The sequence below is a fragment of the Notolabrus celidotus genome, chromosome 6, assembly GCF_009762535.1.
Source record: "Notolabrus celidotus isolate fNotCel1 chromosome 6, fNotCel1.pri, whole genome shotgun sequence".
Lineage (NCBI taxonomy): Eukaryota > Metazoa > Chordata > Actinopteri > Labriformes > Labridae > Notolabrus > Notolabrus celidotus.
Genome location: NC_048277.1, coordinates 8,351,788 through 8,374,330, shown reverse-complemented (window position 1 = coordinate 8,374,330; position 22,543 = coordinate 8,351,788). Strand labels below are relative to the sequence as shown.

Sequence of the window (22,543 nt, the reverse complement as noted above, 5' to 3'; positions counted from 1 at the left end):
CATTGTTCATGAAGTAATATATTTTTAAATTAATGATTTTGGCTTACAGCTCATGAAAATCAGAAATCCAGTAACTCACATTTTCAGAATATGTCTTCAGATCAATCAAAAAAGCTGATTTGAAATAAGAAATGTCCATCTTCTAAAAAGTATATTTGTTGGGGCTCCTTATCATAAATTACTGCATCAATGCAGCATGCCATGGAGCTGATCAGCCTATAGCTCTGCTGAGGTGTTAAAGCCCAGGTTGCTTTGATAGCAGCCTTCAACTAGTCTACATTTGTGGGTCGGGTGAATCTCCCACAGATCCTCTTTGAGGTTCAGGTCAGGTGAGTTGACTTACCAGTCAAGTACAGTTACATCATAGTCATCAAACCCATTTTTTAGAAGTTTTGGAGCTGTTGGCAGGTGCTAAGTCCTGCTGGGAAAGGATATACTGTATCCAAAGAGCTTGTGAGCAGATGGAAACATGAAGTGCTCTAAAAAAAAAAGAGATAATTCGATTCAATTGGCTGATTAAAGGCATTTTGATGTAATCAGCATCAGCTAATACCTGCACTCATGAGGCCCATTAAAAATATAAACAAATAATGTCTGTGGATATGCAGGCAGCCTTCTCAGTATGGCTGCTGTCAAGCAGTGTTTGAGGTTTCCCCTCGTGTCCATTACACCATTCTGCAATACATACCCTTAGTCCCCATCATCTCTTCTGAATGATGACAGTTTTTTTTCATCCTATATGACAGCATATCAAATTTAAAACTGTTAGTTTTAGTGTTTGATATAACTCATGTTATAATATATAGAATAAAGCAGATTGATATCGCTTCTGACATGAACATCAGTCATATTCTGAAGTCTATAGCATAACCCAATGTATTTTTCTATTTCATGAATGAATCTGAAGTCCATTTAAAACATTATCCTGGCTTGGATTGCCATGCATATTAGATTGTGGCTTGCATGCATAAATTGGTCTTTATCAAATGCAAAACAACAACAACAACAACAACAACAACAAAAACAACAATGTGATATCAGCATTATATGTCAGCCATCGGCCAACCTGCTCTGTAATTATTAGCATCGGCCATTGAAAAACCATATCAGTTTATCATAACTCTCAAATTTCCTGGTAAATGCTGTGTTGACTCTGAACTTAATAAAACATAGATGACCAACACCAGCAGATGACATGGCGTGCCAAACCATCACAGACTGAAAAGAGGACTTTAGACCACTGAGCAACAGTCCAATTATTTTCCTTCTGAGCCCAGGTAAGATTCTTATGACGTCTCTATTTCAGTAGTGTCTTGATATCAAGAATGTGAGAGGTGTACTCTCTTTCCTGCAGACGTCTGTGTGTGGTGGCTCTTGATGCTCCGACTCCAGCCTCAGTCCATTCCTTGTGAAGCTCTCTGGAGTTCTTGAATGGAATTTTCTTGACAATCATGTCAAGGCTGCAATCATTGTGCACCTTTTCCCACTACACTTTACCTTCCAGTCTTCTTTACATGAACTTGCTTTGATGTAGCCCTCTTTGAGCTGCCAGTCTCTTCAGCCATGACCTTCTGGGAGGTGTCGCAGATCATCTTCAGGTAAACTGTCAAGTTAGCAGTCTGTCCCATGGTTGTGGTCGCATGTACTGATCTAGGTTGAGAAATGCAATATTTATATTGTTTGAATAGTGATTTACTCAAATTCAAAATTAAATATTCAGGTTATTTTACAAGTAATGATTCTACAGTATATACCATTTTTCTTTACATAAAGAATGTGAAATACTTTTTCAAATATTCTAATTTGTTGATAGGCACCTTTATGCTTTCTTCATAAATTTCAGTGTAGTTTTCCATCCTTGTAAACAAAGTTAAACCTATGCAAACAATACAGGTGTTTTCACTTATTCTGTCTGTTTGTGAAGGTATTCTGGGAAGTACTTCACATCACTAAACCTCATGTAAATGTTAGAATAATTAAGGTGTCGGTTTTCCCACAATAAAGGAAAGCAGAAAGTCAGGGAGATGGTAAGTAAGCACGCTCTGAACATGACCACACGGTCCTCAGAAGAGATGCACTTGGGTACATGAAGTGGAAACGTGTTTTGGTGCACTATGGTTGTGCAGGAGCTTCAGTGTGGAACCTACCAGTCCTCAGGATCATAGAAGATTAATTTGAACCAGATATCTGAAACATGTTTATGAGAGGTGAAAAGTATTGAAGATGCAACCATCCCTCACATTAAGTTCCCATGTTTGTAAGCATACGATTTATAAAATGGCACCAAAGGGCAGTAAGACATTAAATGAAGTCGTGGAAAAGATAAGGTGTTCCTTTGTTAGATTTACTTTCTAGAAAAATGAGTCATCAAGGCAAATCTGTTCAGAGAGTTGTTTTATTTTAGAATTAAAGCGTTGCTATTTGGTGACTTTTTAGAGCTCCTGTGAGGAGTTTTTTCTGGATGTGAAACAGACATTAATGGTGGTGACTCTTTATGACCTTTACAAAAGCAAACAAGACCATCAGCTACAAGACTGGTGTCATGGTGTGAGCTATGTGTGCTTGAAAGTCAGAAATTATGAGATGCCCATTGGATCAACAATGGGAACGCCCCCTGAAGTCATAATTCCTGAAACTTAACACAACTTCAGTAACCCCGAGCTCCAAATGTAAGAAGGCCCTACATCTACAACTGATTGTGCGATTTCCATCTGTTGACATGGCTATCAAAGCTAACAATAACAGGAGTTTCAGCCCTTAAGTGGAACACGGTCAACTCGGATCTTTGGTCAGTCACAGCTCCTACATCCATCTTTCTGTTTCACTTTTTCTACTGCTAACATTCACAGTGAGTGATAAATCTGTTATAAAGGGCCACATACAACTACAGGACTAGATTAGCAAAAACGTAAGAGATATCACTTTGTCCACAGGTGGCACCAATATCAACTAAAATAGAATGATCCTCACAGGAGCTTTAATGTTGACAGCAAGTATCTCATTTTATTTCATCAGAAGCATCCTTTGTTATTGTACTAATGGAAGAGCAGCAAGCTGTGAAGGCAGACAAGGATACATCTCACCCCCTTAAGACCCTAAGATAAGAACAAATGAAACAAAACATTCACCTATTTCCACAACTCCAACTCAGTCCAACAAAGTCAGTAGAAATGTGTGGACGAAGGGATGTGTCATATATGGGAACAAGAGGATATGCAATACACCTATCATTTTATTAATCTACATTACACTTTTTGTTAGACATTTGTTTACATGCATTTCAAATGCCTGCCTGGACTGAGATGATATTAATCAATCAATAAATCAATAAATCAATCAATCAATCAATCAATCAATCAATCAATCAATCAATCAATCAATCAATCAATCAATCAATCAATCAATCAGACTTTATGTATAAAGCGCTTTTCATACATGACATTGTAACACAAAGTGCTGTACATAACTTAAAAATAGAATAAATTAGTAAAAAGATCCCACCCCCAGCCCCTACCCCAAACCAACCCCATAATCCTAAGGTTAAGAACACAATATGCAACAATAGTAATAAAAACAATGAAAATAAAATAAATAAATAGAATAAAAAAGAAGTTGCTGAACGAACTGAGGAAACGCTCTCATGATATCTTAATGAGGAAACACTGGAGGTAAAATAAGATGTTAAAACTCAAAACAGGAAAATAAAATCACCAAAGTAAAATACATTTCTAAGATAATAAAAGACTAAAATATTAAACCATTAAAATAACTTAAGATGCTAGACTTAAAATAAATAAATAAGTACATACATAAATAAAGTAGAATAAAAGTGACTAAATTGGAAATAGATAATAAATAAACATAACTATTAAGAATAAAAATAAAACTCAGTTAAAAGCAAGACTAAAATAACACCCGCTGTGGATATTTGTCTTTGTTTGTCTGATGTGTTTTGAATATATTTGCATTTCTGTGCTGAACCACAACCTTTCTCTTCAAGGCCATTCAAGTTTTCCAAATCTAAGTGATACATTAATTGAATCCTCATGTCAGGATGTTTATATGTTTCTTTATCAATATTTTTTCTGCCCCTAGTAAAAAGAATAGCCTTACACAAAATAATAAATTCCAAAAGCACAACAAATTTTTGATAAGCGTCACATTTAAAAGTTTTCATAATACAGACACATGCTCACAGTGAGTCTTACATATCATATGCCGTTATGTTATTATCAATGCATCATTCAGTGCATAATGTTCTATTGTAGTTGATGCATAAGGTAACTATTATTTGATATTAATATGGCCTGTTAGAGTATTTCGTGAATGACAATATGCACCATATGTTCATGCTTTATGGTCTGTAAAACAGAAACTTCTAAAGACACAAAATCACAATAATAATACTTACCTTTTTACACTGCTCTTTCCTTGAAATAATGAAACACAGTGATACAAACAGACTTGAATAAGCCTGGTAGTAATACATTGAGTTGATGCTGTGAATGTCAAAATAAAAACAGAACCAATTACACTTAAAAAAAAAAAAAGGTTTTTACACCTAGTCTTCAAATAAATGTAGCAAGGTAAAAATAACAGTTTTAGATCATATCAGTCAGTGGGTTAGACATGAAGTACCACAAAGAGTCAATACTCAGGTGAAGCAGAAGTACACCTGAACAAAACATGGTAAGGAATGTCCTTTGTTACAATTCACTACAAACTGAATCCTCTTCATATACAGACAACAAAAAGTATGCTTTAAAAGGCTATCAAGCTTTTATTTTAAGTGTGTTACATTGCACACACTGAAGCATGACATGTGCAGAAGATGCTGCTAACTAACCCGGTCATACTGCCACATGGTGGCGGTGTGCACCAAAATGTTGATGCATGTGAACAGGTCCTGACGTCCTGACGTGTTATACTGATCGTCTTTCTTCTTTTCTGCCACTAAAGCTTGTTGAACAGCATCTTTATATTTACAGCTTACACCAGAGGGCCACATATTCTATTATTTTTAATTCAAGGCTCCCAGTAGAAGTCATGCAGCACGGTAGAAACGACGCGTGCATGCTCGCTGTGTTGTATTAGATATTTAGTGTAAACGTCTCGTTTATTTAAGCTGATCATATAATTAAAAAGATAAATCAGGTGAGTGCAACAGTGTTTGCAGAAGGGGACGGTGTCAGTCTGATATCTGTGTGTAGGGTTCCTCCCAGGGTGACAGGTAGATTAACTCTATCTAACCAAAGGGCTGACAGTGAGATGTACATCCATGGCTATACTTTAAGTGCATCATCGTATGAGGCAACGTTGCCGTGGAAGCCGCAGACGCCAGTCGAGGCAGACCAACCTAATTTTTAAACCCCCACTTGGACGGAAGAGAGCTCCAGCCAATGAGAGCGAGCTTTGTTAAATTAGAAACTAATCAGATCAGCCAGGGGGCGGGACTAACCCAATCCTCAGGACGAGAGAAGGTAACTGTTACCAAAAGAGTGTCAGATGAATACCAGCGACCAGCTCATGCACAATACGCGTACACTGAAATAACTTCAAACGCACAGGTGGTGTTCACATGGAGGTTACTGGAGAAGCTTTGCACTACATTTCATTCCACTGAAGGATATTTTCAGACAAAGGAACTGACAGAGTTGGAGCTCCCTGTTTTTTGGTAAGTGTGAATGCGCAGCTATGAGCAGGCTGACAGGAATGGCTGAGGGAAAGGAGGACAAATATCGTGTATATTTGCACTCAAAGCTAGCTTTATGACATGCTTTTAAGTGTGTAAGCTGGCCAGGTTTCAGTTTTGTGCTGTGTCATTAAAATGAGGGATGTAACCTGCTTTGTGTGGCTGTGTGGAGAGCCACATGACCGTTAAACTTGCAAGTAACGGGACGGGATGTAGGACAAGAGACTGCACTGTGTCATGATGAGACAGAAAGAGAGAGACTGAGGCAGACACATGGAGTCTGTGTGCTAGTCTGTGTGTGCGGTGCTTATTCAAGTATATTTAGTCTATATTACGCACTAATAACCCTTAATAGTGTTTATTTGACTAACATAGTGACCGTTTCCTGATAATGACCCGGGTGTCCATGTGCGTAAACGTGTGAGGTGCCTTCACATCAGACAAATCCGTGTGTGTGTGCGTGTGTGTGCACGTCCCATATTTTAGTATTTGGTCAAACGTGAATGTGCACTTTTCTTCTGATGCTCTTCCTTTGTGGAAAGATGCATCCTTTAATGTGAGTCTGAGTTAGAAAGGTTAGTAGTCCGTGAGCTCACTTCAATGTGATTTTCAAAACCAATGACTAATATTTCACTCATCAAATTTAAATTTAAAGAGACTTTGTTTTCAAAAAGGGCCTCATGCATGATAAAGACATTATTTCATAGATGGACTGTCAAGAGAATATAAAGTAGAGCTGGACTAGTTCCTCTGGTGGATAATCGTGCATGAGTTTATTTCATTAAAAGATCCATCTTTGTATTCCTGTAAAAATATAGCCAGTTATAACAGGTGTCACAGTGAGCATCATTTTTGCATGCTTTTATATTTCAGCTCATGTTTGCTGTATCTATGTTACACTCATTAATGGAACAATAGTAAAGCAGTGAAAGAGTGAAAGTAAACATGGCTGCTTTGTTTTGAGTGTCACACTGTTGCTCTTTTGTTTTCACAGCCTCCTTCCATTCCTCATGTTATGGATGACCGACGTTTAGACTGAAGGAGAAAACAGCCTGACATAATTAACACGATCGTCTCTTTGGAATGAATCTCATCTTCATATCTGGGTGAAATGCCGTGACCTCGCCCCCCCCCCCCCCCCCCCCCAACCTCCCACTTCCCCCCCTCCTCCTCCACCGCACCATGCCAGGTTTAATGTCCTCTGTTGGTGTGCTGGTGATGCTCCAGGCTCTCATGCATGCACACAGTCAGCGTGCATTGTTTCTGGGGATGACGGTGTTGGTATCAGTGATCACAGCTGACTCACCTGTTGCAGGTAAGAGAACACTTTTCGCTGACTCACACGTGATCCACTTACTTTTACCTTGTGTTACGTCACTGACACCTATCGATTTGCTGTGTAGACGAGCATTGCCAAGTCATTGACACCAAGTGCATTTGTAGTTTCACTTGTCAGAGTTTACCTGCAAAACAAATGTAACTATGGAGATAGGTGTTCAGGAAATAAATACCTATACATGTCTGCTTTTAGAAAAAGAAGTTAAATGTTTCATAGGTCAGGGTTTATTATAATATTATACAGCATTACACAGAGATTTGTCACTTTTTTTGCACTTAATCTGTGTTTAAAGCTTGAGGATTCATTAAGGAGATGCTCTGATTCTGAGAGACATAAAGAGTAAACAGATTAAATACATATATAAAAACAAACAAACAGATATAAACAAATAACTACAAGTAGCATCACAAAACAAGGCGAGAAAAGCAGAAGAGTATCGTTGAGGATCGGGTTAGCTAGAAATCATATTTTTTGTTCCTTCTTCCTGAGCAAACTTTGAAAACTCAAAATTCAGTTCATCCTTATTTTTAACTTGTCCTGTGTCAGAGCAGATTTGCTGAGCATAAGTGCACATTTTCAGCAGCACTTGGCACAGTAACCCACATTAAAATTGAGGCGACACTCAGCTAGTGCAACCATAGACTTGTTTGTGGGCGAGGAGCAGCTGCACTGGAGCGGGCAGGGTTGTTTTGTTCCTTACTCGAGGCGGACTTAACCAGCAAACTCCCGGCCTGAAGATCGCTGGCCAAACCTTCAGGCCGTGGTGTTAACTCTTCTATGCTTCAAGTGTTTCACCCTCTCTAATGGGTGGTGCAACTTTTGTGTTACCGTTGTTGGCAATACTTTAATTTGAGTAAAAAATGTTTGCCATATATGTGAATGACAAGGTAACACGTTTACACCAAGTGAGACGTTTAAAACTGATAACACAAAAACACAACAAATGCATACTTAAAAGAAAAAAAATAGTGATGCACGATGTGGTTATTTCATATCCAATATGGAAATCCAATATGTCAATATTTTCAAACTTATTTTGGCCGATAAAGATACTGATATTGATACTGATAGTGATTTAAATACACAGTTTTATTTGAGAACACCCAGTCTCTCCTGTGCTAGGATTACTTGTAACTCTTATTCTGACAGTCTATTTGTTGAGAAACAGACATTAAACAAAACAAGCATTTCTACATAAATGATAAATGTCTTCTTCTTTAGATATACAGGAATATTGTCTCTGCTATGGTTCTGGAGATGCACAGTTTAATTGGTAGTGTAAAAGGATCATTGCTTGGCCCCACTTCACCTGTGCTCCTTAAGCTGTCACGTTGGTGAAAAATGGGGGGGGACCAAGTGTAGAAAATGAAGATTTAATAATAACAGAACAAAAGTTACAAACAAACTTACTAAAATATCCAAGAAACCAAATTCAAAAGAAAACAATAGATCACTGGGATAAGGAAACAATAGTAACACTAGGAACACGAGGAAGACGTACAATGATCCAACACAGGACAGGGGAAACAGGAACTAAATACACAGAGTAATCAACACAGATGTGGAACACAGGTGAAACTAATCAGGGTAATCAAAAAGGAGGGAAACACACAAGGGCAGGAAGTAAAACTAAACTGGAAACACAGGGATCAAGAACTATAAAACAGAGGACACCAGACAAGACTAAGAAACACAAGAAAATACAACAAGAGACAAGGAAGACAAAGGATAAGTAATAACACAGAATACCCACAGGGGGGGAACCAAGATTAGAAACACAAGGAAAAAACTAACATAAGCATTGCTAACAGCTAATTTGCCGACTGTTTATAACACCTCAAAATACTTCCATATAGCCGACACGTTGTAGCTGGCATGAGCAAGCTGTCATCCCATGCGCATTATGCGTCAACTTATTGGCTTTACCGGCAGAAATGTTCATATCTTCAAATGAAGAAATTATGCAAATATTATTGTGCATTAGAAAAAAAAGTTTTCTTATTGGTGAATGTTGGATGGGTGTTCAATAATAATAAAAGGTACTTTTAAAGCTCCTGTGAGGAACTTTCTGTTTGAGTCGATTTTAGCGCCCCCTGCGGACAAAGTGATGACTCTCATGTCTTTGCTGATCATGTCCTGTGTAGTGTAGGGAGTGTTTTCTGAAAAAAAAAAAAAACATCCTCCTGTAACATATCACTCAATTAGACGATCTGCGGCTGGAAAAAGTAACAATAAAAAAAACTTTGCCGTGGTTACATGCATTAAAAAGTGTGTTATAGAAGTAGTTCATCTGGTTGTCTCCTTAGCTTATGTAGGCCATAAAGAAGCAACTGTATTATCAAGTTCAGTCTGTTTTATTACCAGCTAAACCTCATCAAGGAAGCTCAAAGTGTCCTCACTGATTTAGATATTGTACTGTATATAATACTCTGTCGTGATTTTCATACAATCATTGTTAGAGAATTTACATGAGCTCTTATAGTTGTGATATTCAAAATGAAATCACTAACTTACTCCATTCTGGACGTTCACAGGAGGTCAAGTGGCTATGTCTCCACAGTCCGTAAAGTTAAAGTCATTTCTAGTATTAAGAGAAAGCATCTAAGTGTTATGTTATTTTTATCCCAGGCTTTCTTTTATGCATGTGACATGATCACACTAACACCCTCTCCCCACACACACACTGCCCAGTGAAAGTAAAGGTTTTAAGAGCAGCTAAAATCTCATGGTATAATGTTTTAATAGGATTAAGTGGTAAACACCAGGATGAAGTTTTATCCAGGAAATCTGGAATAAGTGAAACTTAAACTCATGGTATTAAAACACTACTTCCACACAAGGGTGTTTCTTTATTCAATGACGTAACATTTTGCTAACTTATTTCTTCGTCACTGCAGCAGTGCTGATATTCAGTATAACATCATGATGACAGAAAGTGTGATAGTGCTTACATTTATATAAAACCTTGCAAGATATGAAACAAAACCAAACATTTAGATGTGAAAATGTTCATTTTTGTTCCAGTTTGCATTTGGTCATTATAACTGCTTTGAAGAACTGTCAGTTTGTGCAGATTCTGGCACTTTCTGTGGGCAGGAATAAACCTTTTATCTAGGGATGCACAGATCCAACTTTTTAAGGTGTGATACCGATACCAATGCATCTACCTAGGTTTTGGTATTGGTTGATAACAGACGTTTCCAAGTATCAAATTAATAACATGATTCCTCGATGTAAGGATGAGACTGAGAAATATTTAATCTGACTGAGTCATTATTTATGAATACAATTATACATGTGTACCTGTAGTTTGGTTGGTAACTCTTCACTTGCTGTATTCTTTGATATGATGATTCCTGAGATGCTTGATTTCAGTCAGACAACTCGTGATATAGTGATTTGAAATGTTTAGTGCTGCAGGATTGATGCACTTTGATGAAGTCATCAGTCCTTGCCATTATACTTTTACATGCAAAAATTGAGGAGTGACGAGATAATACCTTAAACCTCCTAGTCGGGGCCACAGGTGGATGCTGGGGTGGTGGGGATGAAAGTATGAGCAATGGCAATGACCGAGCAGAAACAGAGACCAGAAATCTTGCAGCTAATATAGCGCCAAAGTGGTGTGATGTTTGTTGTGATTGTGAGAATGGTGCATGCTGTGTAAAATCAGTGCTGTTTGAGTTGCCTGCCTGAACTAACTCACAGGCTTCGCTCCGTTCAAGTGATTGTGTTATACTTTGCCGTTCTACTGCCACTTCTCGAAACACGAGCTTGGAAGGTATTGCAAGTTTGCCGCTGGAGGTTGCGACCAGTGTGAAATACCTCCAAACTACTGAGCCTCTGTAGTTAGCTCCCTCCATGCTGCATTAGCCCGGCGAAAAGCACAGACCTACTAACGTGCTGATGACGTAGAATCAATATAGATCTGCCCTTTTTCATGATACCTGATCTAGCTTATTGAGTCTGTATCTGACCCTAGTTGATACCAGGATCCGATCAGTTCATCTCTAATTTTATCCCTTTGTTGGTCTTGTCCTGTAAATAAAAAGGCAGTCTTTTCTGATAAAACTTCTCTTCCTGCTTCCCTTTAACAGTCAAATGTGTCAAACATGCTTTCAGATGCTGTTGAGAATGTAGAGAAAGGCTGTTTCCTCCTGACCCTTCCCCCTCTCAGAGGATTCAGGCATTAAAGATGACAATTAAGAAGTCGTCACTCTTGTTTCTGATGGTTTTCTTTGCTTTTGTAGGTCATACAGTACAGAAGCAACAGTAACTTCAGTCTGCTCTGCACTCAGTTAAGAACTCCTCACAGGGGCTTTGATATATTTCAGATTGATCTGACTCCCAGGTTTTGTCTCTATGTTTGTAATAGTCGCTCAGAATAGCATGGAAATGTTATCTTTCTGTTTGTTTGGTCAGATTTCAATAAGATGTAGGCTAACCATCTTCCTTGTGCTTTTATTCCTGATGCTTTGCTCATTTTGTGGTTGCCTTAAAATTAATCTGGTGTAACATTCTGTAAACTCAAAAGATATTTTTCAAAATTGGGGTCACTGCTCTTCATGTTCTGTATTTCCAAGTGAATTCTTGATTTGCTCGAGGCCTTTGTCAGGTTTATTTCAGACTTTCTTTAAAGCAGGGATGCTGTGTTTGTTTCATATTTATTTGTGGTTTTGATGATGACAGTAAGCTAAAAGCAGCTCTGTGAGGAGCTGTTGTCCAGATTGCAAACCACTGCATCACATGAGAATTCATTGAACAGCCATGTTTGGACAGATTTCACACAACTTCATGCTGTCCTGATTTAGCCTGTTTCTTTGGAGGCTCTCTAAATTTGGACATGAGGGGTTGGCCTGTTTCTTAATATTAATTTTGTATTTATTTTAATCCACAATAAAAAACCCACTTATGAAGAAGTTTTATAACAGTTCTTGCTCCACGTTGGAGTGGGTCGTCTAATAATTTTAAGGTTGGCGGTTGGATCCTAACCTCCTGCAGTCTGCATGTTGTACTCTGGCACAGTGACACTGAACTCCAAGTTGTTCTCACAGACATAACCATCTGTGTGTGGATGTGTGTTTGAATGGATGACTGTGAAAGTGCTGTGAGCGGTCAGAAGACTTGAACAGTTTTAAATATAGTCATGGCTAAATGTCTGATGAGTCGTGTGGGAAAATGAGCTCATAAATCTTTAAACATGTGCTTCATTTACTGCCCTAAAAATGGGACCTTTTTTGTGATTTGCCATGATGATTTGTGAGAAGAGTTATTCAGTTCACTTTCCTCCTGCAAGAGTTGACAACTGTGTTTCCATGATCTGTCTCCACAGTGAAATCACCAGTCATACAGCTCTCCTCTGACTGAAAAGCACACTTTATAGTTTCTAGGTCAAACAGCACACAGTGACTAACGTATAATTGTTCCTCCAGACCCGACATCACACAGCCATTTTCCTCTTTTCACTTTCCAGCTGTTCTTCAACTTTCGGCTCAATTTCTGCAAAAGACATATCCCCACACCACCACCCTGGGTGTACAATAAAATATCTTTACAAACACATTGGATGTGATTATGAGCTTTATAACAGATATCATACAGAGCCTGTGCAGTTTAGCTTCAGCAGCCTCTCGCTCTGCACTGCAGTGGCTGGCAAGTTCAGGACAGTGAGCTGCAGGCCAGCAAAGTCCTGGCTAATTACCAGAGCGCTCCGTTGCCATGTGAAATGTGATCCGTGCAGGATGACAATATAGCCATTCATTATTCATTAGAGCTGGGAGCCAGTTGCAGATCAATGGGCAGAACCTATCAAAAGCCAAACAGTGGGAACTTTTGCTCTCTCCAGGCCTGCAGCTTGACCACAAAGACGGGCTGAAAAGCAGCCGGCCCGGTCGTATCTGAGTGTGAGGGACAGAGAGAGCCGTCTGCTGGTCAAGGAGGGGTCAATGACAGCAGACAGACATGTTTTTAAAAATGCATGGTTGTCCATTAGAGATGTGATGGCACACTCAACTCATGGTACAATTGAATTCACAAAGCTGGGTGCCGGGATGGGATATTTTAATGATGTCCTGTAAGTAGCCCAGTTTATGATCAAGCTTTAGATCCCCTCATAAAACTGTGATTGTGGTACTTTAATTTTCCCTCTGTTACTGCCTGATGTCTGTAACTTTATTTATTTTTCTTAATCATGGGCTTTTATTTTAAAGAACACAAAAGGTTCTTCTGCTGGATCATAAAGGTCCAGGAGTAAATAATAAAAACAGTAACAAGAAGGCTCAACAGAAACAAATGTTGGATGTATTAGTGCCCCCCGAAGAGTTGTAGGAAAGGAGGAAAGAGTGAGAGAGAAAGAAATCTGGACAGCAGTCTTATGTGGATAATAAAAAAAAGGAAAATGTAACTGTTGGAAAATATCCTTCGTCAGGCTGCCCAAGGATCAGCGTCGTAACGAAGCTCCACTGCCATCACAGCTCTGTGCTTTTATATTGATCCTGTATCAGCACAGGGGTGGTGTCCCAATGTGATTTCATGTCATGTCATTGAAGTAGCACGAGAGGCATGTCATAAAACACACAGTGGATATGTCAAATTTACACACACTCAGCACTGTTCCACCCTGTTAACTTCAACACTACATGTTAGCTTGTCACGCCTCTGATCCTACCTCAGACAAGAGATGGAATGGCTCCTCCCCCTATTTCCCACCTCAATGCATTGAGCTTGGTTCATACTAGTGCCCGCGTTGCTCTGCAATACAAAACTCTTGTAGACAGAGTGATTTCTATGCTAGTCAGATCGTCTCTTTATGGCCCCACTACGTTTTCTGCTTGCTTATCCACAGTGAGGGCGATTTCAAGTGTGTTATGTTAAATGTAGCTGTTGATCATATGTCAATTATTACAAAGAGAAACAGAGAGGAGAGTTCAGAGGAGATGGAAAGTCTGGCCGATTTAAGGCTGAGTTACGACCAATGTACGGCGATTATGGAATGCGAGAAATATGATGCTGCCCAGAGGACCAATCACAAAGCTTGCAATGCGGAAGTGTTAAAAACTGCAGTTCACCGAGTGTCCTCTTGAGTCTGGCTCCGGAAGTACAGGAAACTACATACACACAAATTTAAAAAACGATCTTTACAGCAGAAACAAAAAATGTTTACAGCCTGGTACAAAAAATAGTGTAGTCTGGATAGCTCTTTTCCCTATCGGTACACACTTTACAGGGGATGAATTTTTTCATAACGCAGGAATTTCGAAGATATTAATATTACAAGTTTTCCATTATGAGAGGCACCGCTGACTTGAATGACAGGCGAGAACACTGTAGCTGTTAGTGAGGAGGCTCAAAGCCCCCCTTTTTATGTCACACTTGCTCAACAGCAGTTATGTTGAGTTCAGCATTTCCAATATGGCCGCCGCCGGCGCCGATTGGCCTCAAAACAGCGCTTCAGAAACCGATGGGTGATGTCACGGATACTATGTGCATTATTTATACAGTCTATGGTGCATAGCCTTCTGGGTTGAAATAGGACATTGCGACCCTACGATATAGACAACGACGTTAATTCAGGCTTTACACATGGCAGAAGAGGCTTAACAGGCATTAATATTACACCTTCAACAAGTGATATGTGAGAGCTCAGCTGCAAAATCTTCACTTGCTACCACCAATTCTGTGCTCTGGTATTCATCTACAGACACAGGAGATGTTATGATGATATCAAAGGGTATTGATATTCATTTTTCACCTCCCTGATTTGAATCACCCCTTTAATGTTCTGATTTCATCTGTCTCATGAGGAACCGTTACATCCCTCCCGACCTCACATTCATTTGTCATGTCAGAGTCATTCTGCTCTGAGGACGGCTGCTGTCTCATACACGTAATTCTTTCCAGTTGTCTGCTATTACCTGCATTAAACTGGTAGCTTGTGATGTGAGTGTACATCAGTGGGGGCCTGTGGGTGTACATCTGTTACTGATTTTGTGTACCCTGCAGAGGCAATTTTCCACTGCAGTCTCAGCATCCTGCAAGTGTCCAAACATGGCCTGGATACTGAGCGGGACAACAAGAGTAGTTAAAACAAAACTGGACGACTCAAAAGTACTTTGTTTGTTTGTTTGCTTGTTTTATGAAAAGGTAAAGTAGATATGATATGTATACAGTTTTAACCATGCTGTTTGGATTTTTGATCCTACACTGAGAGAAATGAACAATGGATTTTTTTTAACATACTGCCAATATTATAAACATACTGTTATATTGTAATCTGCTTCGTGCAGTCCACTTCATGGCTCTTAAGGGATGCAATGATTATATTTTCTTTAGCTAAATGTAGCATTGCAGAGGCCCTTTGAGAGCTTCATGGTCTGTGTTGTAAGTGAATCACTAAAAGCAAGCTAATCTTGCTCACATTATTCTGTCTGTGTCTCTGCTTTCAAACTAAGCACTTGGATGTGTCTCAGACTGTGATCTGAGCAGAAACAGTCCTCTTGGCAGGAGGTTTTTGTATCCAGGCCTGTAGTGAACTTTTGTTTATAACAAATACATCTCCCTGAATGTCTGAATGTGCTTATTGTTTGTTTTGCTAACGCCCTGTCGGTGTTGAGAGCTCGAAATGTGCAACACAAAGTTCATGATTTGACAGAAGGCAACATTGAGGTCATATTGTGTGGAGTCTGAATCACTACGTGCTCTGATGAACTGCAGCTGATTATTTATATATTTATCAGAGCAGATGGTGCTGCTCAGCCCGGCCTGGTTCAGGCAACTCCAGGCTAAACCGTCAGTTTTGGACCTCTAACATCGTAGCAACCACTTAGAAACATAGTCAGTACTTAGACTAACCCTGCTGCTCAGATATTTCTCTTTTCTGCTCTCATATTGTCTTTCAAGCTTATGTGAAAGCAGTGTCTTTCCAAGAGAGCTTCACCTCACACAGCAGTGTCTGTTCTCCCAGGACTGAAAGCCTGAGCGCGGCCTGTGCAGGGAGGAGAGGAGGGTGCTGAGTGACACAGTCCTCTGGGCCTCTCTGGTTACGAGTCCTTGCCTTCCTGTCTTTCGAAGAAAATCAGAGCTGCAGAAAGAGAAGGGGTGCAACAAAACTTTGTGTGTGTCTCTGTGTGCATAGGAGAGCCAGGCTTTTCTTACAGAGTGACACATTGGCATTGCACCATCATAATCCACTCTTTGAGATTGGTCATAGCGTCATGGATTCTGTTTTGTGTGCAAGCGAAAGTCCTTCTATCTGTGATACTGAAGCCCGACAAATCCCTGAAGACTCTGTAGAAATCATTCTGAAAGTCAGCTCTCTCTGAAGCTAACTCTACCTTAAACTCCATTCACTCGCTCTTCCTCTTTTCTTTTTTTTTACCTCTCTTCTTCCTCACTTTCACTCTTTCCCTTGCCCCCCTCCCCCTCATCCTGCTCCCAATCTTTTTGCACCTCCTGTCCCTTATCTTGAAAACTGTTCCCTCAGAAAACAAGGGTCACATGAATATATGATGAAGTGCAGGCGTGACCTCAGTCAGGTTCATTCTTGAGCTTGTGAATAAAGTTGCGAAAGATGTTGGCAAACTCCACACTACAAAACTTGAAAGATCTGGATTAGCATGCAGACTTGGATTCTATTTTTAACATTTCCTTTATTGATTTAAATCTGTTCTTCAATCTTTCAACTGTTTGATGTTGGCCAAATTAAGAACAAGTGATTGCAACAGAAAGCAACTGGTGATGGTTTAAAACAAACGCACCCCTTCTGAAGTCAGACTGTTCGTTCATGGTGGTGGGGGGGTCCGGTTGAGCTTTGGCGGGGATCTAATTGAACCTCTCTGATAAAAACAATGGAATCTTTCCCGTCTTAAAAGCTTCCCCGATAAACCGTACGTCAACACAGCCGTATCTTGATTGTTCGACTGCACTCAGCAGACGCTGCTCCTGCCAACTGAAAAGAGCCAGTCACGCAAGGGGCTCAGCTGAAAACAGAACCATGTGTGGGCTGTAGTTAGCTAGCATTAATACCAAAAGACCCTTTTCTTCTCTCTCCCCCTTTTTTTCCAAATTACACAACCATTAAATCCTTTTTTCTTTGCAATAAGGAGTCTGGCAAACATAGGAAATGATATCATTAGAGGGCTCTGTAATAGGTGTCTCAGGTTTCTACACTCACATATGAATGTGTGTGTTACATATTCTGTGTGGTGCACACATAAGCATGTTCATGTGTATTCACAGCTGCTTGGCTTTGTTACCTATAAATTCAATGCTTAAATATCCTGAAAAATAAAGGTAGATTTGTTCCTCCAAAAAGCCCCCAGAGTGTTTGAGTTAGACCTGTAATCTTTAGTTCATGCGTACTGTGAACTGAGAGTGCTAGCTTCTAGCTGAGAAGTATTGTGTCTTGCACTTAAAAAATGAGTGTACTCGTCCCTTCCCCTCGCAGCTACTCGTGTAAAAGCAGATGGGAGCAGCAGAAACTCATTTGTAGTCCTGTTCGTTGTCTGCTGCTGGTAACATCATTGTTTTGTCTGTTAACTCTCACATGCCCTTGTATTGGACTGTGTTAAAAGACACTGTGTCAGTGCAGAGCAGTTTCTTCTTTCTATGTGAGCTCAGCATTTGTGTGTGAGTAACAGAGAGCAGCAGGAGGGATCTCCTATGATTGAATTGTAGACGTGAGTGAAGGGCTGTCTGCAGGCAGACATTATCAGGTTAACTCTGTTCCAACCTTGAGATCTGGAGTCATAAGAGGACAGCAAATCCTAACCCACATTGTATCTCACCTGGAAGGTTAACATGTGTTTGTGTTTAGCACGGCAGGCAGGCTTTCTCCTTCTTGTGTGTTGTCCATTTTCATGATAGTTATGTTGTGGATTTTGCTTTCAAATGAAGGAAAACTGCATTTACTATATAGTAGGGATGGGCATTCAAAGCCAGAATACTATTCAATAATCATTGGCATCTATTCGATGATTACTCAAATAATCTTGTGTTTACATTTTACAGCCATGCTCAGTCTGTGGAAATACCTGCGTTGTGTGAGATTCAGAGACGGAGAAAATCGCCACGACTGTCACTAATGTTTTCTTCTTCTTTTGCAATTTAATGCAGTTAGCATCCTTCTTCTGTTTGCTAATGCGGTTAGCAAACAGCTTTAAGACGCTCTATAACCACCGTCTGGCAGGAATACAGTATGACAACCAGGCACCGGTAAAAAACAGGAAAATCGTATCTTGAAAATGAGAAAATATTCAAAGTTACTCTTCGATTTTTACAAAGTGAATGAATATTCAAATATTTGAAAATCATTGCCTATCCCTAACATATATTTGTTAATGTATAACATGTTTTACATGCTGTGTGTAACACTCTGATTGGTCAAAACCTCATAACAACAGTAGTTCATTCTCAACAAGGTCAACAACAAGTTCCCAAACATCAAATCAAATCTACCCTCGGGCAGCATTTCCGTCAGATTTCATCTCTGCCTGTCGACACTGTGATAAAAAAAAGTTAGTTTGGGTTAGCACTATAAATCTATGAGCAACATGGAGGATATTTTTAATAATACTTCTGATTTATTTGAACACAGAACATTAGATTTGTGGGTAATGCCTGAAACATGGAGATTAATAGATTCAAGATGATGGTTTGGGCTTTAGAGGTGTTACAGGACCGCTTTAGGGAAAATGAAATGTCAACAAACTTAAAAAGTTGAGGTGCAGATGACATTGATCTGGTGCTGCAATCATTTCAAGTTTTAGTTCAAAATGCCAACAGAAATATGGTTATGTTTTGATTTCTGTGAATGAAAATGTTCTGTGTGATGCTTAGAGTAAGCTGATAATAATTTTAAGCTGTATAAATAAATAGTTTTCAAAACAATTAAACATCTTTAGATCAATACTTTGAGTCAACTGGTTTGCCTTTTAGTAACGGAAAATAAGCCCATATTTGGCCAATGTGGGAATAAATTCCATATCAAAAAATGTCTTCACCAATTTGTTCATAAAGGTCTCTAGTACCACATAAAAATATTTTAACTCAACTCCTGTAGGAAAATCTGCAACAGCTATTTAAAGTTTAAAGTTATTTAGTTCATAGTCAGTATAAAAAGGATGATGTGAAGTGATGCAGATTAGAATCCAGACAGGGTGAGCAGGACTCACTCTGGAGAGGAAATGTTGCATGAACTCATAAAAGATAGATGCAAAACATTTCTGTTCCTTCAATATGGGAGATGTATCTTCACTTTCTCATTGAATGTGGGTAAAAAATGTGCTCTAAAATCATCCCACTGAGACTGCCCTTTAGAAACCAACAATAAGAGTACTGTAAAGGTTAGTACAAATAAAAAAAAAAAAACAGAAATTTCTATCTTATAAAAACACCAGAGCCAAGTAGAGATATGCTTTAATTTGCATGTCTGTAAACCAGTTTACTCAAACACGCTGTGTCTCTACAGAGCTATTCTAAATACTCGTACTGCATATAGGTTAGTGGAGCTGTAATGATCCAATACATGATCTCTGAAGATTCTCAAATATTCATCCTGGTTATATGGGTTAGTCCTCTCTCAGATGCCTGAAGTTGTGATTAACTTCAGCACAGTTTCTCTCCCCTGCTCTGTCTCTTTTTATTTAGACGTGAGGATTTTAGAGAAGAACATCAGATCAGCAGCAATAATCCCTCTCTTGTCAGAATCCTTTCTACATGATTACTGGCAGCAATCCAAGCCAGCTCCCGGATGTGGAGCAGAACAAACAAGCCCAGTCACAAGAGGAGCTTTTTTTCTGTCATGATACACTTGCATATTACTTTGCTTTACATCACCTTGTATGTAACATTGAATGTATTTCATGCAGAGTACATCACCTATCATCACTTATTGTAGCAAAAGGATCACCTTCTTCCTAAGCCACATATAGTAGACGGTACACTAAATGATAAGACACTTGTAGGATTGGTTAATTCTTCATTTCAGTCAAATGTAAATTTAGCTCAGCTCTCGTACAAGGCAGCCATTCATTAGACCGAGTCCCTGTTAAAGACACATCAAGGCTTGATGAACGGAAATGGGATTTCATTAGCCTCCAATTATTCATGTGATGAATAAATGAAAACTCTCTGCATTAATCCTCTTGTGTTGTCGGAGTAATGAGACTCTGCCATATTTTTCATCCCTTTTTTTTTCAAGTGCATATGAGCCAAGCATTGTTTCCCATACATAGGTGATACCTGGGCGCTGACCAGTTTTACATATTCTTTATTTATCTGACATAAGATCACCATCCACGATTGGTGAAACGATCTCACGTTGCTCTCTTCCCCCCCTTGTCAGATATCCTGCAGGAGAGACAGAGGTCCTTCAGTATGTCCCTCCTGTTAATACACTGACTGAAGTGTGACATCTCTTCTTAAACATAAGGGGATGTTGTGTAAAAATCATTACAGGTCAAAAATATGTTGTTTCAGTTTTAATACCTCTTTCTTTTTCATCCACAACCATCATCTGGTGACCCCCAGGAATGATCTTGTGACCCTTATTGGGGTCTGTCTCCAAGGTTGAGAATCACTAGATCTATATCTGGTCTCTGTGTACATTTAATTCAGTTTTATGTATGTAGCACATCTCACAGATTTAAACACAGGCAATAAAAGAAGAAACAAATGACTTCAGGAACAAAATCAAAACACATTGCAGCGACACAACACACATTAGAGTAAAGGTCTTACAGTCTCTAATGTTTTCAAAGCCCTCAAAGGACCATACACACATGAAGACACACAAAGACAAATTGTCTAAAACTGAATGTTATTTTAGCATTAAGTACTTTTGGCAGCAGCTCAGTGGGTGGATTCGGTCGTCCATCAATCGGCAGGTTAGCGGTTTGTCCCAGCTCCCGCAGTCACATGCCGAAGTGTCCTTGGGCAAGATGCTGAACAGCAGTGGGAGCAGTTTGGGGTTCAGTGTAGGGCTGCCACAAACGATTACTTTGATAATGGACTAGTCATCGATTATTTTTGTGATTAGTCAACTATTCGGATCGTACGTAAATTGCAGCTTATCGCACCAGCATGCAGCTGCTCTTATATTACCATCATTCGTTTCCAGCTTGAAGTGTTTAAGGTATGTGCTAACTAAAAATACAGACAATTAAGATAATAGTTCATTCAACTTTTAATGAACTTTGCAGCTTGTAGCAGCATTTCTGACATTTTTTAATGTAAAAAATAAAATTAAGGCACAACTCTGGCCTTAAACATTTTTAGCTGTAAATGTTTAGTGCATTGTAAAATGGAACCAAAAACTATGCACTATGTATAGTTGCACTATGAATACTAGGTAAATAGCTCACAGATGACGTTAATGTTAGCAGCTAACTAGCCAATTAGCTTACCGAGTCGACTGTCCCTCTTCGACAGAAATTGAATCAGCCACGACGTGTTTCCTTTTCAGATGCTCGTGCATCGCCGTCGTACTGCCAGGCAAGTTCTGCCTTGCAGATTTTGCATTGCATGTTCTTCTGTTTTATTTTGGAAAAATGCTCCCAAACTTTCGAGCTCCTTAGCCGGCTAGCCATGATACTGTTTGGGCATAACTTTTCCGGTGACATCACGGCTGACCCCGATTACCCCTACTGCGCAAGGACAGAAAGGCAGACAAGACAGCGGGAGGTACAGCGGCAGTTTCGAGAGAAAAACAAAGCTTCAAAAAATAAACGATGACGTTGATTATTAAATAAGTCGTTGACGATCAAAATTGTCAACGACTAGTCGACTAATCTTGGCAGCCCTAGTTCAGTGACTTCATGACTGCGGGAGCTGGGATCGAAACCGCTAATCAACTGCTCCCGATGTTGTTCAGCAGTGTGTTAATGTGTATGAATGAGATTAGCTAATACTGATGGTCCCTTACAATAGCAGCCTCTGCTATCAGTGAGTGAATGTTGTCTGAATCGGTGAATGTGAAAGCAATTTGAGTGGTCAGAAAGACTAGAAAAGCGCTTTATAAGTACCATTTTACATTTAGAAGGTCAACACATGAAGATCTGAGGGATCTGATTGGGCCGTAACCAGTGAGCATTTCAGAAAGTTGTTGAGATGCCACGCCATTCAAAGCTTTCAGAGCTAGAACACACGTTGAGTTTACCCTTGAATTCCAGATCGAATCTATTATGAACTAGACTTATTTACGTCTTCTAAACACCATGAATACAACCACACGCTGACCCTGCAACTGGAGTCATTTTTATGAGCCCTAAGAGAAAAAGTGACAGACTGAGAAAGAAGGATGAAGCTGGAGAGCTGCGAGGTCTCTCGATTTATGCTCTTGTGACCTGATATTTAAAGGTCTCGCTCCGCATGGGTCCCAGTGCCTCATCTCTCAGACAGATCCAACAATGCCCGTCCAGCCGAGTGTGACATGCTCATGTTTCCAGGGGACAGGTGGCATTGCTGCTTAGCCTTGAAGGCCTTTGTCAATTTCTGCTCATTGTAATGTCAACACC

At 39.5% G+C, this 22,543-nt stretch overlaps 1 protein-coding gene across 1 annotated transcript in view; it reads left to right on the top strand.

Annotated features, from left to right (window-relative positions):
• The first annotated feature begins 5,505 nt into the window (after positions 1–5,505).
• si:ch211-1e14.1 (UPF0606 protein KIAA1549) overlaps positions 5,506–22,543 on the top strand; it is a 58,233-nt gene continuing 41,195 nt past the window's right edge. The window contains exons 1-2 of the mRNA XM_034684880.1: positions 5,506–5,674; positions 6,687–7,007. Coding sequence (XP_034540771.1) covers positions 6,875–7,007 — 133 coding nt within the window. The 5' untranslated portion in view covers positions 5,506–5,674; positions 6,687–6,874. The remainder of the gene's footprint in view (positions 5,675–6,686; positions 7,008–22,543) is intronic.